Below are 18,655 nucleotides of genomic sequence, written 5' to 3'. Positions count from 1 at the left end.
GAGGGGAGCACAGGGCCCACGCGCACACCCAGCCAGCCCTGCTGCTGGCCGCAGCGAGGCAGGCAGCAGCTGCCCTGCCTCCCCCTCTCCTCCTGCAGAGGATGAAGCCCTCCCTGATGACCACCACGCCCGCACGGGCGACCACAGCCTTCCCCACTCGCCTCCAACCCTGGGCAGTAGCACCCACACAGCAGCAGGCAGGAGCAGCGGAACCTCAGAGGTGAGAAGTGGCACTTGTGGGAGGGGACACATGCTGAGGTAACTCCCATGTGACAGGATTGAAAAAAAAAGCCCCAAAACAAAAAAACACCAAGAACAAAGACCTACACAGCACAGCATTACCTGCCACCTCAGCCGGGCAGCTCAGCCACCAGCCGCCTCAGCCACAAAATGGCTACCACCTCCACCACAAAATGGCTGCCACCTCCTCCGCCTGTCAACACCCCAACAACCAGAGCCCCTGCGCCCACCAGAGGGCCGGTCTCCACCCCACGCAGGCGCCTTCCCAGCCCCACAGCCTCCTCAGCTCTGCTGCAGGCTGAGCACCATCCACACATGCAGGTATGGGGAGAGGCCATTACCCGGGGAGGTTTCTGGCAGCCTAGACACACTAACCAGCAGGCCAAGGCCATAAGTACCCTGGGCCTACGCCACGCTGCCTCCATCCCAAGCAGGCTCCTGTTCACACTTTTTCCGCTACTCCCTTAAGGTCCTTTGGTAAAGAGGCCTTTCCTGTCACCTCTCTTTGTGCCCACTCTGCCCACTAGTAATAGCCTTTACATCACTCACTCAGCCCAGAAGATCAGGATGACCCGGCTCCCCCTCACTGCTCACGAGAGGCTCCCTCACTTGCCGGAGTGAGGGAAGGTGGCTCACCTGCCTCCTTCTGCCTGGAGATGCTCCACCACAAGCCAAAGGAGGCAGTGATATGCAGAAAACCTGTCAAAAATTAGCAGTGAGGAGGGAGGCGGCAAGCGCCGTGCGCAGACACAGGCATGCAGGCAGCGCACGGACACCAACCCTGACTCGCGCCCCATCCCTCTGCAGCACCTTGTCCCATGTTGCACCGCAGCAGGCCCAGCACAAGCCGCAGTTTCCAGACCTTAAATCTCTAAGACTATTCTCAAAAGACCTGGAGCACGAAAGTGTTCCCCTTCTCTTGAAGGGAGCACAGAGACCAAGGTAATAAGGATCATCAAATATGCTTCAGAGCAGAACTACAGAAAAACTACGAGGAAAAATGTGAACTTGGCAGATGTTCAAAGAAGGTAGTTTAAGTAGTGACATATTGGGATATTAAATGCAAAGAAATTAATGCAAGAGTCATCAGATATCATGGAAGTGAGTGCCTATAAGGGGAAAAAGAATAAAAGTTTATTTGCCATATAGAAATCAGCTACTGTCAGCTACACAGGAAGAGTCCTACATATGTCGCATCTACTTTTAAGTATGCATCTGGTCTAAAAAGCATTGCCCACCCCACCCTCCCAAGAATTTTGAATCTCAGTTAATAACAGAATAGATAAGCCACCCCCCATTCATGGAATGCCAACTTTAAGTGCATTATTAATTATATTCCTGTTCAGATTCCTCCTAGGAAATGGCAAGAGGATAAATTAGCACAGGAAAAAATAGCAGAAAAGGCAGAAAGAAGGCGGCTAGAAGTGGAGAGGAAGAGAAAGGAACAAGAAGAACAGAAGCAGAAAAAGCAAGAGCAGCAGGAACAAATGGAAAAAATGAAAGCAGAACTGGAAAAGGAACAGAGGAGAACAGAGGACATGCGGTTAGTGAGGATATTTGAGAAGGGAATATTTGGGTGGAATGATAACCTAAAACTACTGTAGTCTTGCCTTTTTTTGTTTTGGTCAGCCAAGTATATGTACCCAAACCAAAGATCCAGCATGAAGAAACATATCTAACAAAGCAACCTCCCAATATAATAGGGGACTAATAAGACATACCAGCATGAAGGAGCCAGCAAATCAGTCTAGTTCTCCCTGAACAGGTTCCAAACCAGAGAAGAACATCACAGAAATCTTCATCTGAAATGTGTGCATATATAAAGTCTTTTTGTGGCATATTAGATTTTTCCTAAGCATAGTATTTTGTATATGCCTTTACTAATTTCACCCATTTATTTTTAAGACTTTCACCCATTTATCTTTGTTCCATGTTCTGAGTCCATCCTTCAAATGCTTACACGGACTCCCAAGCCTAAAACTGTGATTTTCCAAGTTATTAATGAAAATATCGAATAATACTAGACCCCAGACAAACTTCAAGACCTACTTTGTGTGACAGCGGACTACATTCCACAAATACAGTTTTTCAACTAGTTAAACATAGTGACTTCATGGAGACAATATTTTACACTTTGCATACAGCAGTGTTATGCAGAAGAGCAACAAAACCCCTACAAAACTTTTTCCTTGACAAAGTCACATTGCTAAAAACCTTAGCATAGTTACAACTACATGGTTATAAAGATGCCTCACAGCAGGGTAGGTTTTTTTTCATAACCATACAAGAATTTTTATACTAGTTAAAAAAAAAAAAAAGTAGTACGAGCATTTTTGCTGCTTTACCTCTGCTGCCATAGCTTTAGGAAAGAATCTTAAGTAAAGGCAAAGCTCTGGGAGACGCATCAATATCAGAAATGAATTCTGGTGTACGATTATCACATTTCTATTCACCTTTTGAACTGTTCTGCTTACACAAAACGCATTCTTTTCTGACACCATCCCATAGCTCTGCTTCTGTTATACTTCCTTTTTCATTAAGAACGATCTTTATTGAGGACAACAGCGACCTCCTTGGGTGATTTTGAAAAGCTGCAGCCTACCTAGAAATTACTGAATAATTGGGATGTACGCTCCGATCCTGGGGTTATAGGAGAGGCAGGTTTGTAGAAATAGTGTCTTTCATTAAATCGGGTGTTTGAGAAGGACAAATCTGATTTATAAAGCATTTTTCTAGATGAGTGCTATGCCCTGTTTCGTTCAATTTGAGAAAAGCCAAGTAGGCATTCAAGTCAAACTTCTGGACTGAGAACCCTGAGTTAGGGAGATGATCCTAAGTGTCACTAAGTGAAATGGAAAACCTGAGGAAACTAAGGGCAATCAAACCTATTTTCAAAATAAGGAGAATATTCCTTTTCATTAGCTTCCTTGACTTTCTTTCATGCTCCTTATTCTCAACGTGAATCCCACTGCAAAAATAGCCTACTTTAACCACTATCCTGTTCACATCTAAATCTCATCTCCAAGGCTTTTTCATTGCCTCCTCTCTTGCTGCATCACCTGGGTTCTTGTTCTGGGTTTCCACCATGTTTGTGGAACAAGAACACACAAACATGGAGAATTTTCTCTCCAGCTCTAGCTCTCTGAGCTTTCCTAGTTGTCCCTGTGCTCTATTCCATCCCTTGTCTCCACACCTTTGTTTCAGATAAATCACATACTGTGGGAAGATGGGAATACAAGTGTCTCATATCCTCCTCTAAAATACACATCTAAGAGGTTTATAAATCAGGTTTTCACTCACTGGAGATGTCATGGTGAAAATTAGGCAGTAAATTTCCCCCTCACCCTCCCCCCCAATAATTTGCATAACTAGACATATGCTAAGTATCACTAACCAACACCTGTTCTGTCTTTATTCTGATTTCTCTCCCCTTCACTTAGGCAATCTGTTTAGCTCTTTGGGCCAGAACCTGCTCTTCTTCTGGCAAGACTGTTCAGCAGACCCAAGGTTGCTATAGCAATTAATAATCATTTATGTTTTAGTTTACAGAAACAGAGACTAGAAGAAGAGCGGAGGCGCCAGGAGGAGGAGGAGGCAGCAAGGAAGTCACAATTAGAGAAAGCAGCACAGGAACATATTTGGCAGCAGCAGGAGGAATATCGCAGAAAGCTTCGGCAGTTCCAGAAGAGACAGCTAGAGGAACAAGAACAAGCAGGTCATCTGTAGAAAGGCTAATGCTTACTTTATCTGCAGATAATTCATCAAAAAGGATGATTTCTAGTAAATGCATAGGATTTAGACTTAGTTTGTGGCTCTGCCATGGAATTCCTGTGACACTAAGTCCCAAACTTGCAGCACCTCAGCTCTTCCTCTATAGAATGGAGATGGTAATGATAGTCCTCTCTGTCCCCACAGCCTGAAGAAGGAAAATTGCACAGCCTGGCTATGATACAGTTGCATAAGATGCTAGCAACAACAGCATTCATGCCACATTTGTTAATTTACTGATGTTTTCAGCATATTTGATAACTTCTCTGGAAGCCCCAGTCCCAGTAGCTAAAGAAATAGAATCTTCAACTCTAACAAATATTTGCAGAGAAAAGCTTGAAAACACAAATCCTAAATGCCAATCAGATTTTAAAAATCCAATTAGCAATTATTTCTAAATTGCATAATTTAAGCCAAACTCATGTTTTTGAGAGCAGTTGAAATACTTGGAATGTCAGTATTCCAACTGTAAATTCTCTTTATTTGTAATTGATTAAAAAACATTTCCTAAATAGGACGTATGTGAGCAACTAACAGTTGTTTGGTGATCTGTTCCTAAGAGGCAGAAAAACAGAGACAAAGGGAAATGCAGCTAGAGGAGGAACGCCAGCAACTAGCGGAGATGGTAGAAGAACAATGCCTGGAGTATGACAGAAGAAATCAAGAGGAAGAGAAGGCAAGACATGAGGCTGAGGAGCAGAGGAAGAAAGCAGAGGAAGAGGCTACACTAGCTTTGGAGGAAGCCAAAAGACAAGCACAGCTTTTAATCAGGTACTACTATTCAAAAAGGTTATTTTTTCTTGAATAATAACACTTCTATATACCTAGTGCCAGTTGGGACTCATATCAGTGTAGTTCAAATTGAAGAGCAGTATCAATACCCTCAGGAGTTGGTTAAGCTGCCTTCAATTCGAACTCCAAGCTACAACATAGTTCTTCTGCAAGTCAAACTGTTTTCTAGTGTTTTCCCAAATTGCACTAACAATTCATGTACATCCTAAACACCCTAGAAAGGGTTCAAAGATATAGATAACATCCATTTACATGGCCAGAAAAAAAGCGTAAGTAGATTTCCCCACAGAGCTGAAATTATGATTACCTTTATGCAGTCCATCAGAGCAGACTCCAGCAGAGCATACTTCCAGAACTCATTCCTACTAGTATCTCGGAAGACAGGACGTGGAGTTCACATATTCCATACCAAAATACTGCATACAGCCCTTCTTAAGGGGAGCCTACATCAATTTGTCAGCCACAAAGCACTACAAAGTATAAGAGGATATGCCATGACTTCAGCTGAGCAGCAATAGCTATGTCTTGCTTGTTCTGTTCATACCATTGACAGGAAGTACATACTGGCCCACAACAAGGTATTAGCATAAGCTCAAGTTTTCTTCCCCAGCCCATTCCAAAGCTTGCTCAAAGCCAACACCTGGGGCAAGTCCAGGCTCCTGCTCAAAAGGCACTGTAAAAAGTCAAAGAAATTGGCAATGAACAAGTAATGAGCCTACTGAGTTTGCAGGTTTCAAGTCAAAGCACCAGCTTTCTAACAAAAGGAAGAATTCTGTCCTGTATCTTTAATCCATTTTATTAACACTGTTTGCAGGGAAAAAGCAGCTCTAGAGCAACGTCTGCAGTTCCAGCAAGCACTACTAATAGAAATTACTGGACTAGAACACTCTCAAGATATTTCCCGTCCATGGGTGTTTTCTTATTTTCAACTGCTTGAAAAGCTAGGCCTGAAAACAGTACAGAAGAATAAATAAATGCTTACTGCCAGAGATGGGTCACTACAGTGAGCTCTTTCAGTTCAAATGCAGTTCAAGGTTCCAACCCAATTCAAAACCGGAACACTGCTCCTTTACTGGATAGATGCTACTCTCGCTCCCAATTTTGTTCTCCCAGATTACAAATCTAGTCTGTATACACATCCTATAGATAGAAAGTAATTTTTTTTTTTTAAAATCAGCCAGTAGAAATTAACCTAGACAGACCACAATGACTTTTACAACCTTTCAAGGTGCCAGAGTACATTTTGTTTATCCTTTGCTGCTTCATCCCAGATTCTTTATGACATTTTGTGGTAAGACAGAAAACAATGAAACTGTCACAGTTTATGAGAGATATGAAAGACCTCAGTTCTGACTTTGAGGGATCCCCCAAAGCAACTGATTTATGTGCTACTGTTTCAAAAAAGGCTAGATAACTTCAGTATCAGCCCTATGCACTACAGAAAAAACAAGATAAACTTTTCTTCCTTGCATGCCAGGTTCATCTTGTTTTCTGCTTTGCTAGTATTCATCTAGCAAAAGAAAGCAAGGCATTTTGTAGATTCAAATTATATTGAAGTTCCTGTAGATCTGGGGAGAAAAGTAATCAGTTTTTGTGGTGGTCTTAAATTGAAGGTGAACTTCATTTAAATTAAATATGCATCAAGCACTGGTTCTAAAAGCAAAAAACCCCCCCCACCAATTTACAGTGCTAACATGCACAGTTCTGAGACTCCATACAGAGAGCTGTAGGAAGCCAATCTTCTCATTTAAGAAGTGAAACTTTACCTGCACAGCAATTATTCAGAAATGCATATAGAAGATGCCCAGGTCACATTTGTATTGTATTCTTAAAAATAATTTCCATTTAAAGTAGTGAGAACTAAAAACCTGTAGTATTGAGTCAAAAGAATTTGTGGCAGACTTCAAGTTTTGCCATTATCTGAAATTCTAACTGAAGTCCAAATCCTGCAAACGCATTTAACTGCGCAATCTTTTGTTGGATTTACAATCAAGTATATATACTTTTAAGAGAATATACAGATCCTTTAAACATACCAGCTGTAAGCAAATATGAATAGAGACCRATACTTTTGTACAGCACTTTCCAATACACCCTTTATATACCACCATAGTGGATATTAATGATGCAATTTTCATAGGTAAAAACATTTAAGGCAGAAGCAGCTCAGTGGTTTTATTCCCCCTCAAACACACACACTAGTAATAGAACCAACCATCCAAGGGTTCTCATCAGTTCTTCTAATGTACATGTAAGCATATAAATAAAGACAACAAAGGAAAGAACTTGGAAGAAATGAGGATTTTCTTTTCTATATTTCCTCCAACATACAAAGGCCAATCTGGCTTCCAGCCATGAGCTTCAAAGGCACAAGTGGTTTATCAGTTCCACTCAAGACTGCCTTTTCAGAAAGAAATTCTCTGAAAAGTATAACTTTTTCCAGAGAAATTGGGGGGGGGAAGAATCCAAGTCTCTGCCCCTCCCATCAACTTCAAAAATCAGGGTTTGCTTCAATGTACAACATCAAAAAAATGAACTTTCTTAAAAAGGTAATCATGCATCTGTGTAGCTTTTGTATCTTCTCATTTTACATGAAGATCTTAATACTAATCTTTGAAGCAGAATACAGTTTTCCTGTTATTACTGTTCCAACAGCTGTAACAGTACAGACTTTTCTGTAGGCCAGCAGCTCCTTTTACAAACCAGCTCTTCAAGACTTCATAACAAACTTGAGAAAGAGGTTAAATCAGTTTGTCACTGGTACTATACACTCTAAAGAGAGATGTTTTAGGACAAGGTTACATGACCTCAGCCCAAGTTTCATCCCACTGAAGCCAAAATACCATTCTGAAGCAAATCCTCTTCTATAGCCTCAAGAGAGTTAAATGCAGTTCAACTAGAAAGTTGATATAAACAAGCATCTAAAATGCAGACTTGGAAGAGGAAGGTAGGAGGTAAGAGTCAAAGAAAACTGGTGCAGCAACTAGAATACTAATATTGAACCCAGGGGATCTGGATTCTTTTCCCAGCTCCACTTTCAGCTTCCTGAGTGACCTGAGCAAGCCACTGTCCCCTGTGCCTCAGTTCTTAATTTGTAAGAGAGGGATAATGAGAAATTGTCTACCAACAAGAGCATTGCACAAATTTAAATTAGAAAACAATCTGATATTAATTACAAGGCTACTTATTTCTGGTATCTTGAAGCAGATATGTTTTGTATTCTAAAAAAGCAACTGGAGAGAAGTCCAAAGACAACATTGTTCTACATCACAATAGCAGTCCCTCCTTCTCCCAAGAATTTAATTACATATAACACTTTAAGAAAATCCCAYATTCTGACATTTTGTAAACAAAAATTTTAATCTTTAAAAAACTGCTTAGTGCAACTATGTGTACAAAAGTATATTACTAGATCAGAAATAGGACATTGAAACCACAAGCATGAAAGGAAATGCATTTATAATTTTACACCAAGTGCCATAAAAACTGATGATTCAAAACCCATCTGCAATTTCATCTAAGTATGCCAGCACTAAAATGTATGCCTTAAATGAATTTGGCATTCATAAAATGATCTTGATTTACAAAACAAAACCAAAGCAGAARCAAGTCCTATTTATCTGCAGGAGCAATGAAGTAGGGACAGTGCAGAACACTCTACACTGCCCTGCCCGTAACCTCCTGTCTGAGCTTTTATACCTGATCAGGCAGCACAGGTTAGTTCAAACTGATCATTTAGAACCCTGTAACTAGCTAATACGTGAAGTGAACCCTCATAATGGTGCCTGATAACATGGACATGCCAAGACAGTTCATCCATCATATAGGGATTTCTGTGACACCATGATTAAATGAAATGCAGTCATTAAGAAAACCCTCCTCGAATTTCCTTCAAAGTTGCATTTTCAGTCTAACCTTTGAGAACATAAAATGAAGCTTAACCATATATGAATATTCTCTAACAATAAGGCAAGAAATAGCTCGTAGTCTCAAAAAGTAATCTACAAACCAAACTGATTGTTTTACTAGGGCAAGGGAAAATAAGTAAATGCTTTTTTTATGAGGCATATTTACAGAGCACAATTTTTCTGGCTTCAATGTATATGTACTAGAAAGGCATGTTTTCATTATCACTTTTTATGTTTTTGCTCATTTCCAAACATTTGAAAAGAAGATACAAATTATTGTTTATAAAATCGTTTTTCTTGTTTATTTTAATGAAGCTGGTACAGACAATGTCCATTCAAAACCCACGTCCCAGGCCAAAAGGTACAAACAAGAGTGTCAAAGTAACACCAGTTGTCTGCTGTGAACATTCTTGCATGAATACCTGTGTGTACTAATTGCTATATGAAGTTAGAATGCTTCTGGGCTCTTCTGGCAAGATTTAAGAATCATTAGGGTTTTCAATTTTATGTCTTCAGCAAAGCCATCTCTGGAGCAAAGTACAGATGACAACAGTTCTAGCTTTTCCATTTCCAACTTGGTAATCTTCTTCGCTGGGCCATCAGCACAATTTAAGCAAAATAGCTCTGAGTTATGGATACACAATTTCTCCATAGTTTAGTTCTCTGAAAAACTTCATCTCGCACTGAAAGTTATAGTCCAGGAGTGAAACAGTCACACATCAAAACTTCAGGGCCGATATGGAAGTCATTAAGAACACTCGCCCACCTGGCAGATCTTACAACCTTCGTGCCCGAAATGCACGAACCTAGTGAACATACAAATGCATGTGTGTACATGTATTTCTAGAGGGGAGGGCAGAAGGGAAAAACGGGAGCAGGGCTGCAGCTGGATCACAAAAGTTCAGCACAATGAAAACAGAAACAATAGTGTATAATGAGCACGAGAATTCAAAATACCAGACGCTTGAAAATAAACTCCCAGAGATGGGGTGCCAGTTTCAATTCAGTGTTGAACACCACATTACAAAAGAACTATTATTTAAAAATAAAAAAGGATTAAGGGGAAAGAAAAACAGAAGGATCTAAACTGTTGAGTGACCCCCCGTCTGTTCCTGATAAACTTCAATCACATCTTCCTCCTCCATCCCCAGCTGTGAGAATAGAGAAAAAACAGCACAATTGTTATAAATCTGGTGTTCTAAATTCAGAGCAGGTCCTACACAAGCTAAAGAATGGTTTGTTCCTCTCTCCCACCATAATCCTTCAAAGGACAAAGGGGTTAAAAATTTTTCAATCACTATCTTACTTGCCAACACTAGTGATTTTTAGTCTGTCTCATCTTTAAAGATGTTTCATCTTTACAGCACATCTCAGTCAAAGCAGCAGCCTTATCTGTGAAGTCTAAATCCACTCGTGGAACAGAACACATCAGCTTGGAAGGCACCAGCTTTATCTTTCTCTAAATCCTTTCTTGTGAAACAGATGCACAAGAATGCAACCAATGACATAGTGAATGCACCAGTTGTAGAGCCGCATGGCTTATAAATAGCACACGCCTACCTAACAATACAGCTAAGACCTAAAGCTTGCAACTCAGATCACCTGCTTACAACTGTTCCCTCAAAGAGGATAACTTAATGGATTCCACAATACACAATTTTCTTTCAGATTTTTCAAAAGGTCATTATTATAACCCAATGTTTCTTCCCACTTTGTCCTAACAGTTGCTGGAAATCACTGGATAACAAAATAACCTATTTTCTATTTATTTACACTTTCATCTAATAAATGTGAGCCAGAATTGACTCTATTTTATTTAAAGAAATATCTTCAGGTTAATAGCCTGGCTGAACAGAAACTAATCAGTTATGTATTTAATTTTTCCAGTGAACACTGTTTAACACTTTCTAGAAAGAGAAACTCACCTCCTTGGGGGTATGATTATCAGTAATTCTCTGACCCTCGAAGAGGAACCTGAGTGAATTCATTGGAACACCCTAAAAAAAAGACACACACATACACAAGAAAACTGAAACTTGCACATATTCATAAGACATACAGTTTCAATAGAAACAGCACATGAAAAATCAAAAAGGAAAGTGTTAGTTCCTGTTTTACAGTAAGCACAGCTATTCTGTTGCTCCATCACTCCCAAGAGTGATTCAAGGAGAATGTTAGCACTAACATGCATGTTTATTCCCAAGTCACACAGGAGTTCAACAACCGGAAAGTTTCCTTAGTGGATCGTCCCCCCACCCCACCGCTTTTTAAAGTATTCCAACACCTCCCTTCCAAGAAAATTTTACATGTGGAGGTCAAAGTCTTTTTCTGAACTAAATATGCTCACACCCTTATTAAGGATTCTACCACAACATGAATAATGTTGCATGTACTTCAGAAGTCCCCTCCCCTTGCTTTCCCAACCCTACAGCAACATAAGAAGGAACAGCATCCTTTACCATTAATCCATTTTGCAGAAGTTTTACATTGTGGAGGGGAGAAAGCAGAGGTGAGAAGCAGAAAGAACACCATTCAAACAGGGAGAAAGCAGCACCCCAATAGTACATAAGATTAAGTCACAGTACATCTGTCATACAGCATGCCTGTGTTACAGCTGAATATCACACCTCACCTAAACAGGTGAGGCTAACGCTGTGCTGCTTCTCTTTCAAGAGCATTATGAGCAAAACAAATGCAAGTGAAATATGACCTGTTTTGTGCACCAATTATATCTCTGAAGTATTACTTCCAAATTACTAGGCAGAAGAAAAAACAAAACAAAAAAAACCACACACACAGGAAAAAAGCTCCTCACACTGTTCTTTAACAAGCCCCCAACCAACTCAGAAGAAACGTTCATGATCCCTCCACCAGGGAAACCTCTGACACCAGGAAAAAAAGAATGTGTTGACTGCGGATGAAGAGTTTCTCCAGACTCCAAACATGTCTGTTCAAACAACCGTTCTTTTTTGAAAAATTCACACACACATACAGTCAGTCAGTCAATAAGGCTACTACATAAATTATTTCCAGACTTGATTTAAAATTTTAACTTTATAGAAGGAGTCACAGCTTCAGTCACTTCGATTTTGCTACCAACATATCTGGTGTTTAATCTTATCTTTTCTTTCCTCCTACGCCAGTAAGATAGCAAGCTGTATAGCAGCATGCTGACATCAGTGTACAAAGACACAGAAAACCTAATACACCATAGTATGAACAAGGCATGAGCAAGCATTTCTACAAAAAGAACACTTCCATTGACAAGTTCAACTTGTCTCAGTGTATTAACATTAAAAAAAGCAAAGTATTAATTCTTAAGATTGTATCTGCTAAAGTGGACTCAAACACAATTGCTCAAGAAAAGGCCACACAAAAAGCATCTTCTAATCCCAAAGCTGGAATAAACTAGGCCAAGGCCTCTGCAAACACTTAGTAGCAGTGAATCCATAGTATCTGCCACAATCTTAAAGTGAAGATAAATTTATTGTCCTGGTAACAGTATTTATTGCTTACCTACATCAAACATTAACACTGCAGGTTTATTAAAATTAAGGCATAATAGCTAATGTTAACCAATTACCATATGAACAACAGTAACCATGTGTAAGGCTGCCCTCACTGTCCACAGAATCAGTATCCTGCAGCTTTCATGGGATCTCACTTGGAGTAGAAAGACTTTACAGTAGCTATAAATATATGCCTGGGCATACTAAAAGGTAACTTATGTTTTCTGAACAGCTACCATACAGTTTCAGCTAGTAATTTTAACTCACTACAAAATTTGCAACAGGCTTTTTAATAGAAATACCTTTATCTGACAAAAGAAATGAGGAGATCCATTACATTTATCCTGTCAGATATTGGTTCTGCTGGTAACTAAACAGAAGCTTTCCTGTCACGATAGATATCTTTGAAAGTACAGTAAGTTGAGAAAAGCCAAAGCAGTGTTTACTTTTTCTTTTAAAGAGACAGTGCCATTGTGTCACAAACCTGTCTTTGACAGTATGATTCTTTGAGTTTCTTGAGGTGTGTTGTCATTTTCACCTTGAAGTGAATTTCACTGCTGTCCTAAGAACAGGAAAGAAAAAATGTTATCCCTTTGTAGCAATTGCTCACTTCATCTACACTGGCTTTCAGACTTTATTGCTGTTAAAATAGCACTGAACACAGTTTAACTATCACTGAATACTTTGGTGACTGGTAAATCATCCTAGAGGACGGTATTATGATGCATTAAACTCATCATTCACTTTCATGGAAGCTCTATTTTAAAACATATGGTCTGATACAGCCTGAGGCTCACTATGGAGGTTTTAGACTTAAAAGTTTTTAAAAACATACCTAGTTCACAGTCTGTGCTTCCATCTTTTACCCAGCTGATGTACTTATACAATACAAACAAACATGTGCAGGGGACTTTTGCTCTCAGATTCCAGAAGAAACAAGTTAAAGCTTGCACTTCAAAACTTACATGAAACCTTGTTCAATTAGTGTAATTATCTAGAAGTTAGGATACAGGCCGACTTGGCAACACAACACTAACCTAAAGCGAATTCTTAGGTCTCGTTCTATAGTCCTTCCTACCAACTAAAGATAGATATCTAACAAACTAGAACTGTCAAAATGGCTGCAAATACAACTGACTGCAAGAGATTCTGTGCATAAAGCAAGTGGGTCACATTTAGCTTTTGAATGTGTTCTCACTATTGCTGATTAAACCAGCAAGAGGTAAGCTAGTTTATGCTAGGACTACTTAGGTCATCTGTCTCCAGTCAGCAAAGCAATCATGCCAATACTTCCAACAAACACTACTGAGATCAATTAAATGAAGTAGGGGTTCTCTGCTGAGGACTTCTGTTCAAGGAGGACCTGGACATTCTCATCCCAACACAACTTAAATGCAGACCTATAATCCACCCCTCACATCTACCACCAAGCCAACCAACAGCATCCTCTTCTGATCCCTGTCCAAGAAAGATGACCTCATTCTTATGCACAAAATGAACTCTGAAGACCTGAGTTTCAGTTTGGCCACAATATTTCCTCATGTCTTTGGAAAAATTAACCCCTAAAGCTATGGAAATTGATGCATTTAAGATAGGGATCACACTAACCAAATTCTCAGTCAGAAGTATAACTTTGCTTTTCAAAAACCCTCACACAACAGTCAGTAGACTAACAGACATCACTGGCAACAGGTAAATAGTTTATTTGGGAAAAATCCAGATTGAAGAACTCAAAGYATCAACTTTCATCTGTTTATTCCTACAATACAAAAAACTTACACCTCCAAACATCCACCAGTAATTATGTATACAAAAAAAACTCACCTGCCCAATGACTTTGAGTTTAATGTATTCTCCCTCTTTCTTATCTCCTAAGTCCTCAGCTGAAGGTTTTGCTTCCTGCAAGAAAAACATATTCCAAAAAAACTCTGATGAAGTACATTTCATTATTTTCACTGGAGAGTATGACAGCTGCCATCCTCCTTACATTACACTAAATACAAACTACCCAAGGCACCTTCTTTCTTCCTTTCTATGTGTGAAACTAACAGTGACATAGCATTATGAAAGACTACAACAGCACGTGAAAGATTAATGATGGAAGAGAAACACCATGGAGAACATAAGAGATGGAAGAAGGATCATTTGGAAATAGATGACAAAAGATGCAAAAATCAGAGGTACAATTTTACACCACTAACTCCCAGTGAACAAACAGACGGCAAAAGAGAAATACTGAAAGGGTACTAAGAGACTCAGGTACTTACAATAAAGAAAGAAAACAAGCAAGACTAAACAGAACACACTTGTGACACCCTATCAGCATAAAGAGTGAACCAGGCAAACTTTTTTCAATCTTTCTATTGTATAGACAGTATTTACTACTTTCAAAAGAACAGCCAGCCACCTTCCCTCCAATGACAACAAAACAGCACCAATTAACTGCTTCCTTACAGCATATTTGCTGCAAGACGACCATTCTTAAAAGTTAAAGTTTTAGTTCTAAGAACTATAATGTTTTGATATCTTTCCAGGATAAAAATGATTACAGGCAAGTTTGATTCAGTAGCTTATGCACAAAAGCTCTTCAAACAAGGTTCAAATGCTAGGTTCAGGAAGACATGAGTTCAAGACTTCAAAGTTTTCATGTTAACTGCTGATAGGTAAGACAGAGATCAGGTACTATTAACCCCATCCCTTGCCTGTCACTGTGTATGTTGGATCAGGCCTTTGGTTATGTTCCATTACTGCATAAAGGGATCTTACATACTGCCTCAGGTTCAGATGGTGCTTGATGAAGAAATCCTCCCAAGTAGTCAGAAACAAGGATACTCTGCTGATGATATTTTAAATCGTTCTTTAGTATTCAATTGCTTAGCATAGTGGACAAAAGCAAGATGTGTACAGGTGCCCACCACATATGTTTTCCAGTCATAAAGAAGCATTTTGCTGCATATACAGAAATATCCTTTGTGTGGCTGGCTGGACTTGAGCTTTGGGATCAAGCAACACAAATACATACTACCCTTACAGATTAAGTCCATCCAGATAGGGCTCTATCTCCAGATTAAAATGACAAACAAGCTTTTTTGATTTTTTTTAACCCCTTTAAAAAGGGATTAAACATGCACAAATTCTTTGAATATTAAGACCTTGGGGGGTGAGGGGGTGAGTAGAAGCCTGCAAGCACTTTCCCTAACTATCTGTGCAAGTCTCAGTCTGGAGGGGAGGTTCTCTTTGTATTATTTTAACTCACTGCTTTCAGCCAAATCCATTCAGTTTCTGTGACAGCAAAAAAGCATGAGCAAGAGACCCCAACTGGTTTGAGTGTTTTTATTTTAAATACCCACCTGGGCACAACCTGGAATGCTGGGACTGAATTCTCACCCTTCAAGCTTGAAACCAGCCTCAAGCCTTCAAGAACCTAGACCCTGACCCCCAGGTCTCAAAACAAGTCACTTCTGAAGCATCAAAGGAGTCTTGCCTGATACATAAACACAGCAACTGCACTCCTTACCAAAGTCTTCCCTTTCTAGCATATCACAACTCTGATCTCATGGGACTATTTGTGGGAATAAAAATAGGTCGACTTCCACTCCTGACTCAAAGAGAAAAAGAAGAAACTGCAACCTGTCCTGCAGACCTGTCTCTCACATCTTTTTCATATGGACAGCTTGCACAAATAGCATTTTTTTGGTCTGTATGTAGGACTACTGACCTCTAAGAATCCAAAAAAGATTCAGATCTCTAAAAATCCAAAGTCTGTAACTTTCATAACTGTCTCCTGTTTTGCTGTTGCTCAAGGAATTTATCAGAACATCCCATCTCTTCCCAAGAAATTTCAGGTCAGTGTCTTATTTTACTTTGCATAAGAACTAAATTGCACAGCAGCATATTGTCCCAGCAGTAAAGGACTTCATAGTAGCTTATCCAGTTCTGTGCATTGTAGCAGATCTACCTCTTTAGCTTTCCATAACAAATCATTCTGTACAAGGTATGACAAAACATCGCTGCTACTATGACAGCACCTCTGGCCAATATGAGTGAAAAGCCATGATTCATAACATGTTTGATTCCTACCCTCAGGGACAGAGAACTCAAGTACTAGAAACCAATAGGGAAAGGGGCAATCAGCAGAAAGAGCAGAGGCTTAAAACATCAAGTCTGCCATAAAGGTGCATGCTTAAAGCCTCAGCAACCTCTCACCCACAAAAATCAGAGCAAACAGCAGAGCTGGAATTTCAGGAAAAAAAGAAATAGGATCAAATCAATGCTGAAAAAGCCAGTAATTGTAGTTTAAAGAGCAGAAGATTCAAAATTAGAACACAACAAGACCCAGCAAGTCTGAAACAGCTCCCTGCATTTTGTCAGTGCTAACTATACTGCCATTCAACACCAAATGGAAAAGCCAACAGAAAAACACTTAACAAAAGAAGCAAGCAGATTGCAAAGTTACTAAATTACAAGCATTCACTAACAAAATCCACGATCAACAATACACGAGCAAACATCCAGGTTTTTACTTGGACTGCTAAAGGAACGGTGTTTATGGGTATACCCTGAAAATTTACATCAAAAAAAAAAACCACACACCCACAAACATAACCAGAACACCACAACACACTAGTAAGTTTAACTTTTCACTAGATTCCTAAACTTCCAAAGGATTCATCCCATAGTTTTCCTAAATAACAAAAAATGAGGTCTCTAATACTGTCTCAATTATATTAACACTACATTCATGACTGTAAAGCACTCAAAGTTCCCTGGATGAAATGCAACTCACTGTGCCAGGTATTTGCTACTGCCACTAATGCAACCACAAAATAAACATCATAAAGCAACTTATTGCAAATTTTCTCTAACAACAAATTGTATCTACTATTATTTTGAAGCATTCCAACTTCAATATCCATGCCTAAAAGAAACCTCTACTCAGCATACTTGAGACCATCTTTTAGAATCAAAATTACAAGAGGAGCAAGATTACACCATGCATCCCAGCACAACAAATTCTTACATTTGTTACAGGAACAGGAAAATATGTACACTTGTGCCACAACATTTCCTATGCGCAGTACATAGAGATAAAAATGCCTTCATCTAGCTTGAATTAGAATAAAAACAACCTGAGACTCCTGAGGGGAGGAGGAAAAAGTTATACTTCTTTCCCCCCCCATGTGATCCCAGCAAGCAGCCATGCGTTTTTAGAAGTTTACCCTTGTTGCTACAAGTTTGTTTGTTTGTTTTTTTTAATCATAGAAGATAGTTTCTAATTGGGAATAAAGAAACTAAACCAACTCTGCATATTTAAAAAAAAAAAAGGAAGCTGGAATTCTAACTGCATGACATCCCCTTAACATCTTGATTCCAGGACCAAAAATGAGGATATTGTAAACAACCTACAATTTCAGGCAATCTGATTATTCCAGTAAGACTGATAAACAGAGGAATGAGATCTATGGTGTTGCATTACTTACTGCATGTTATACTGTTACTTGCRTGTCTGTTTAGGTCTTTTCACACAGTCCCCCACAGCATCGAATGACAAAACATCTGATAATGTTTAGCATACGTATTTCCAAAAAAGAGTCCTTATCCAATGTGCCTTACTGGATATGTGCCTTAAAGACACATATCCAATAAAGTCTCTCATATGCAATGGATTTTACAGACTTCAAGCAGTCCCAAAGAAGAATGAACACGCATGCACCTTCGCAGGACTGGGCTGAAGAAGGAATTACCTAACGAACAATGTTATGTGTTAAAACATGGCTTAGTTCACAAATATGAACTCCACAGTAGGCCGCACAAAGTTCAGTCTACAGAATCTAGCTCATAATTTGATTTTTCTTCTTTTTGTGCAACTGTTACCAAAGGCCGATTTCGGTGTCACAGCCACTTGCCTGCATTTTGCTACACTGGGAATAGTCCTGATGAGGGCTGGCGCTAGCTGCCCTCTCACAGGCAGCGCCAGGCAGTATCACCATCGGCACCAGCAGAGTTGCATTGTGCTGGAAAGTCGGGGAGGGGGGGCGACACCCAGCTCACACAGCAGTGACTTTATTCACGGGTCACACTATATCAAGGCTATTCCTCAGTGCAGGCACAGCACATCCGAGATTTAGCGGTGTTCCTGGATGTTTTTCGTTTCGTGACTTGCATTAATACCACCCTTGACTCCACAGAACTGCAGGAAACACTCGCAGGTACCGCCGTTGTTCCTCCCAAAGTCAAACCGCCGTGACACGGCTGTCACCGGAGGCAACGCACGAAATAAAGCCGAACGGAACAAAACGGAGCTGCGAGGCCGTTTTCACTCCCGCCCGGCAGCTCGCGGAGCCCAGAGCGGCAGCCGCGAGCCGAGGGTTGCGCGCGGCGACGCCGGGCGAGCCCGCCCGCCCGCCCCAGCGGGCATCCTGCCCCCCGGCCGGCAGG

The 18,655-nt window shown here is 40.1% G+C and overlaps 1 protein-coding gene across 1 annotated transcript; it reads right to left on the bottom strand.

Moving 5' to 3' along the window:
* Window positions 1-8,981: 8,981 nt before the first annotated feature.
* Window positions 8,982-18,222, bottom strand: SUMO1 (small ubiquitin-like modifier 1). The gene is made up of 5 exons (XM_026089232.1): window positions 18,124-18,222; window positions 14,042-14,116; window positions 12,702-12,779; window positions 10,634-10,705; window positions 8,982-9,859 (listed from the first exon to the last, which is right to left on the bottom strand). Exons 1-5 carry the CDS (start codon window positions 18,205-18,207, stop codon window positions 9,791-9,793), a joined length of 378 nt encoding a protein of 125 aa, XP_025945017.1. The 5' UTR covers window positions 18,208-18,222; the 3' UTR covers window positions 8,982-9,790.
* Between the last annotated feature and the right edge of the window lie 433 nt (window positions 18,223-18,655).

This window comes from Apteryx rowi, unplaced genomic scaffold, assembly GCF_003343035.1.
Source record: "Apteryx rowi isolate R43461 unplaced genomic scaffold, aptRow1 scaffold_12, whole genome shotgun sequence".
NCBI classification, from domain to species: Eukaryota; Metazoa; Chordata; class Aves; order Apterygiformes; family Apterygidae; genus Apteryx; species Apteryx rowi.
This window is presented reverse-complemented; position numbering and strand designations above follow the sequence as displayed.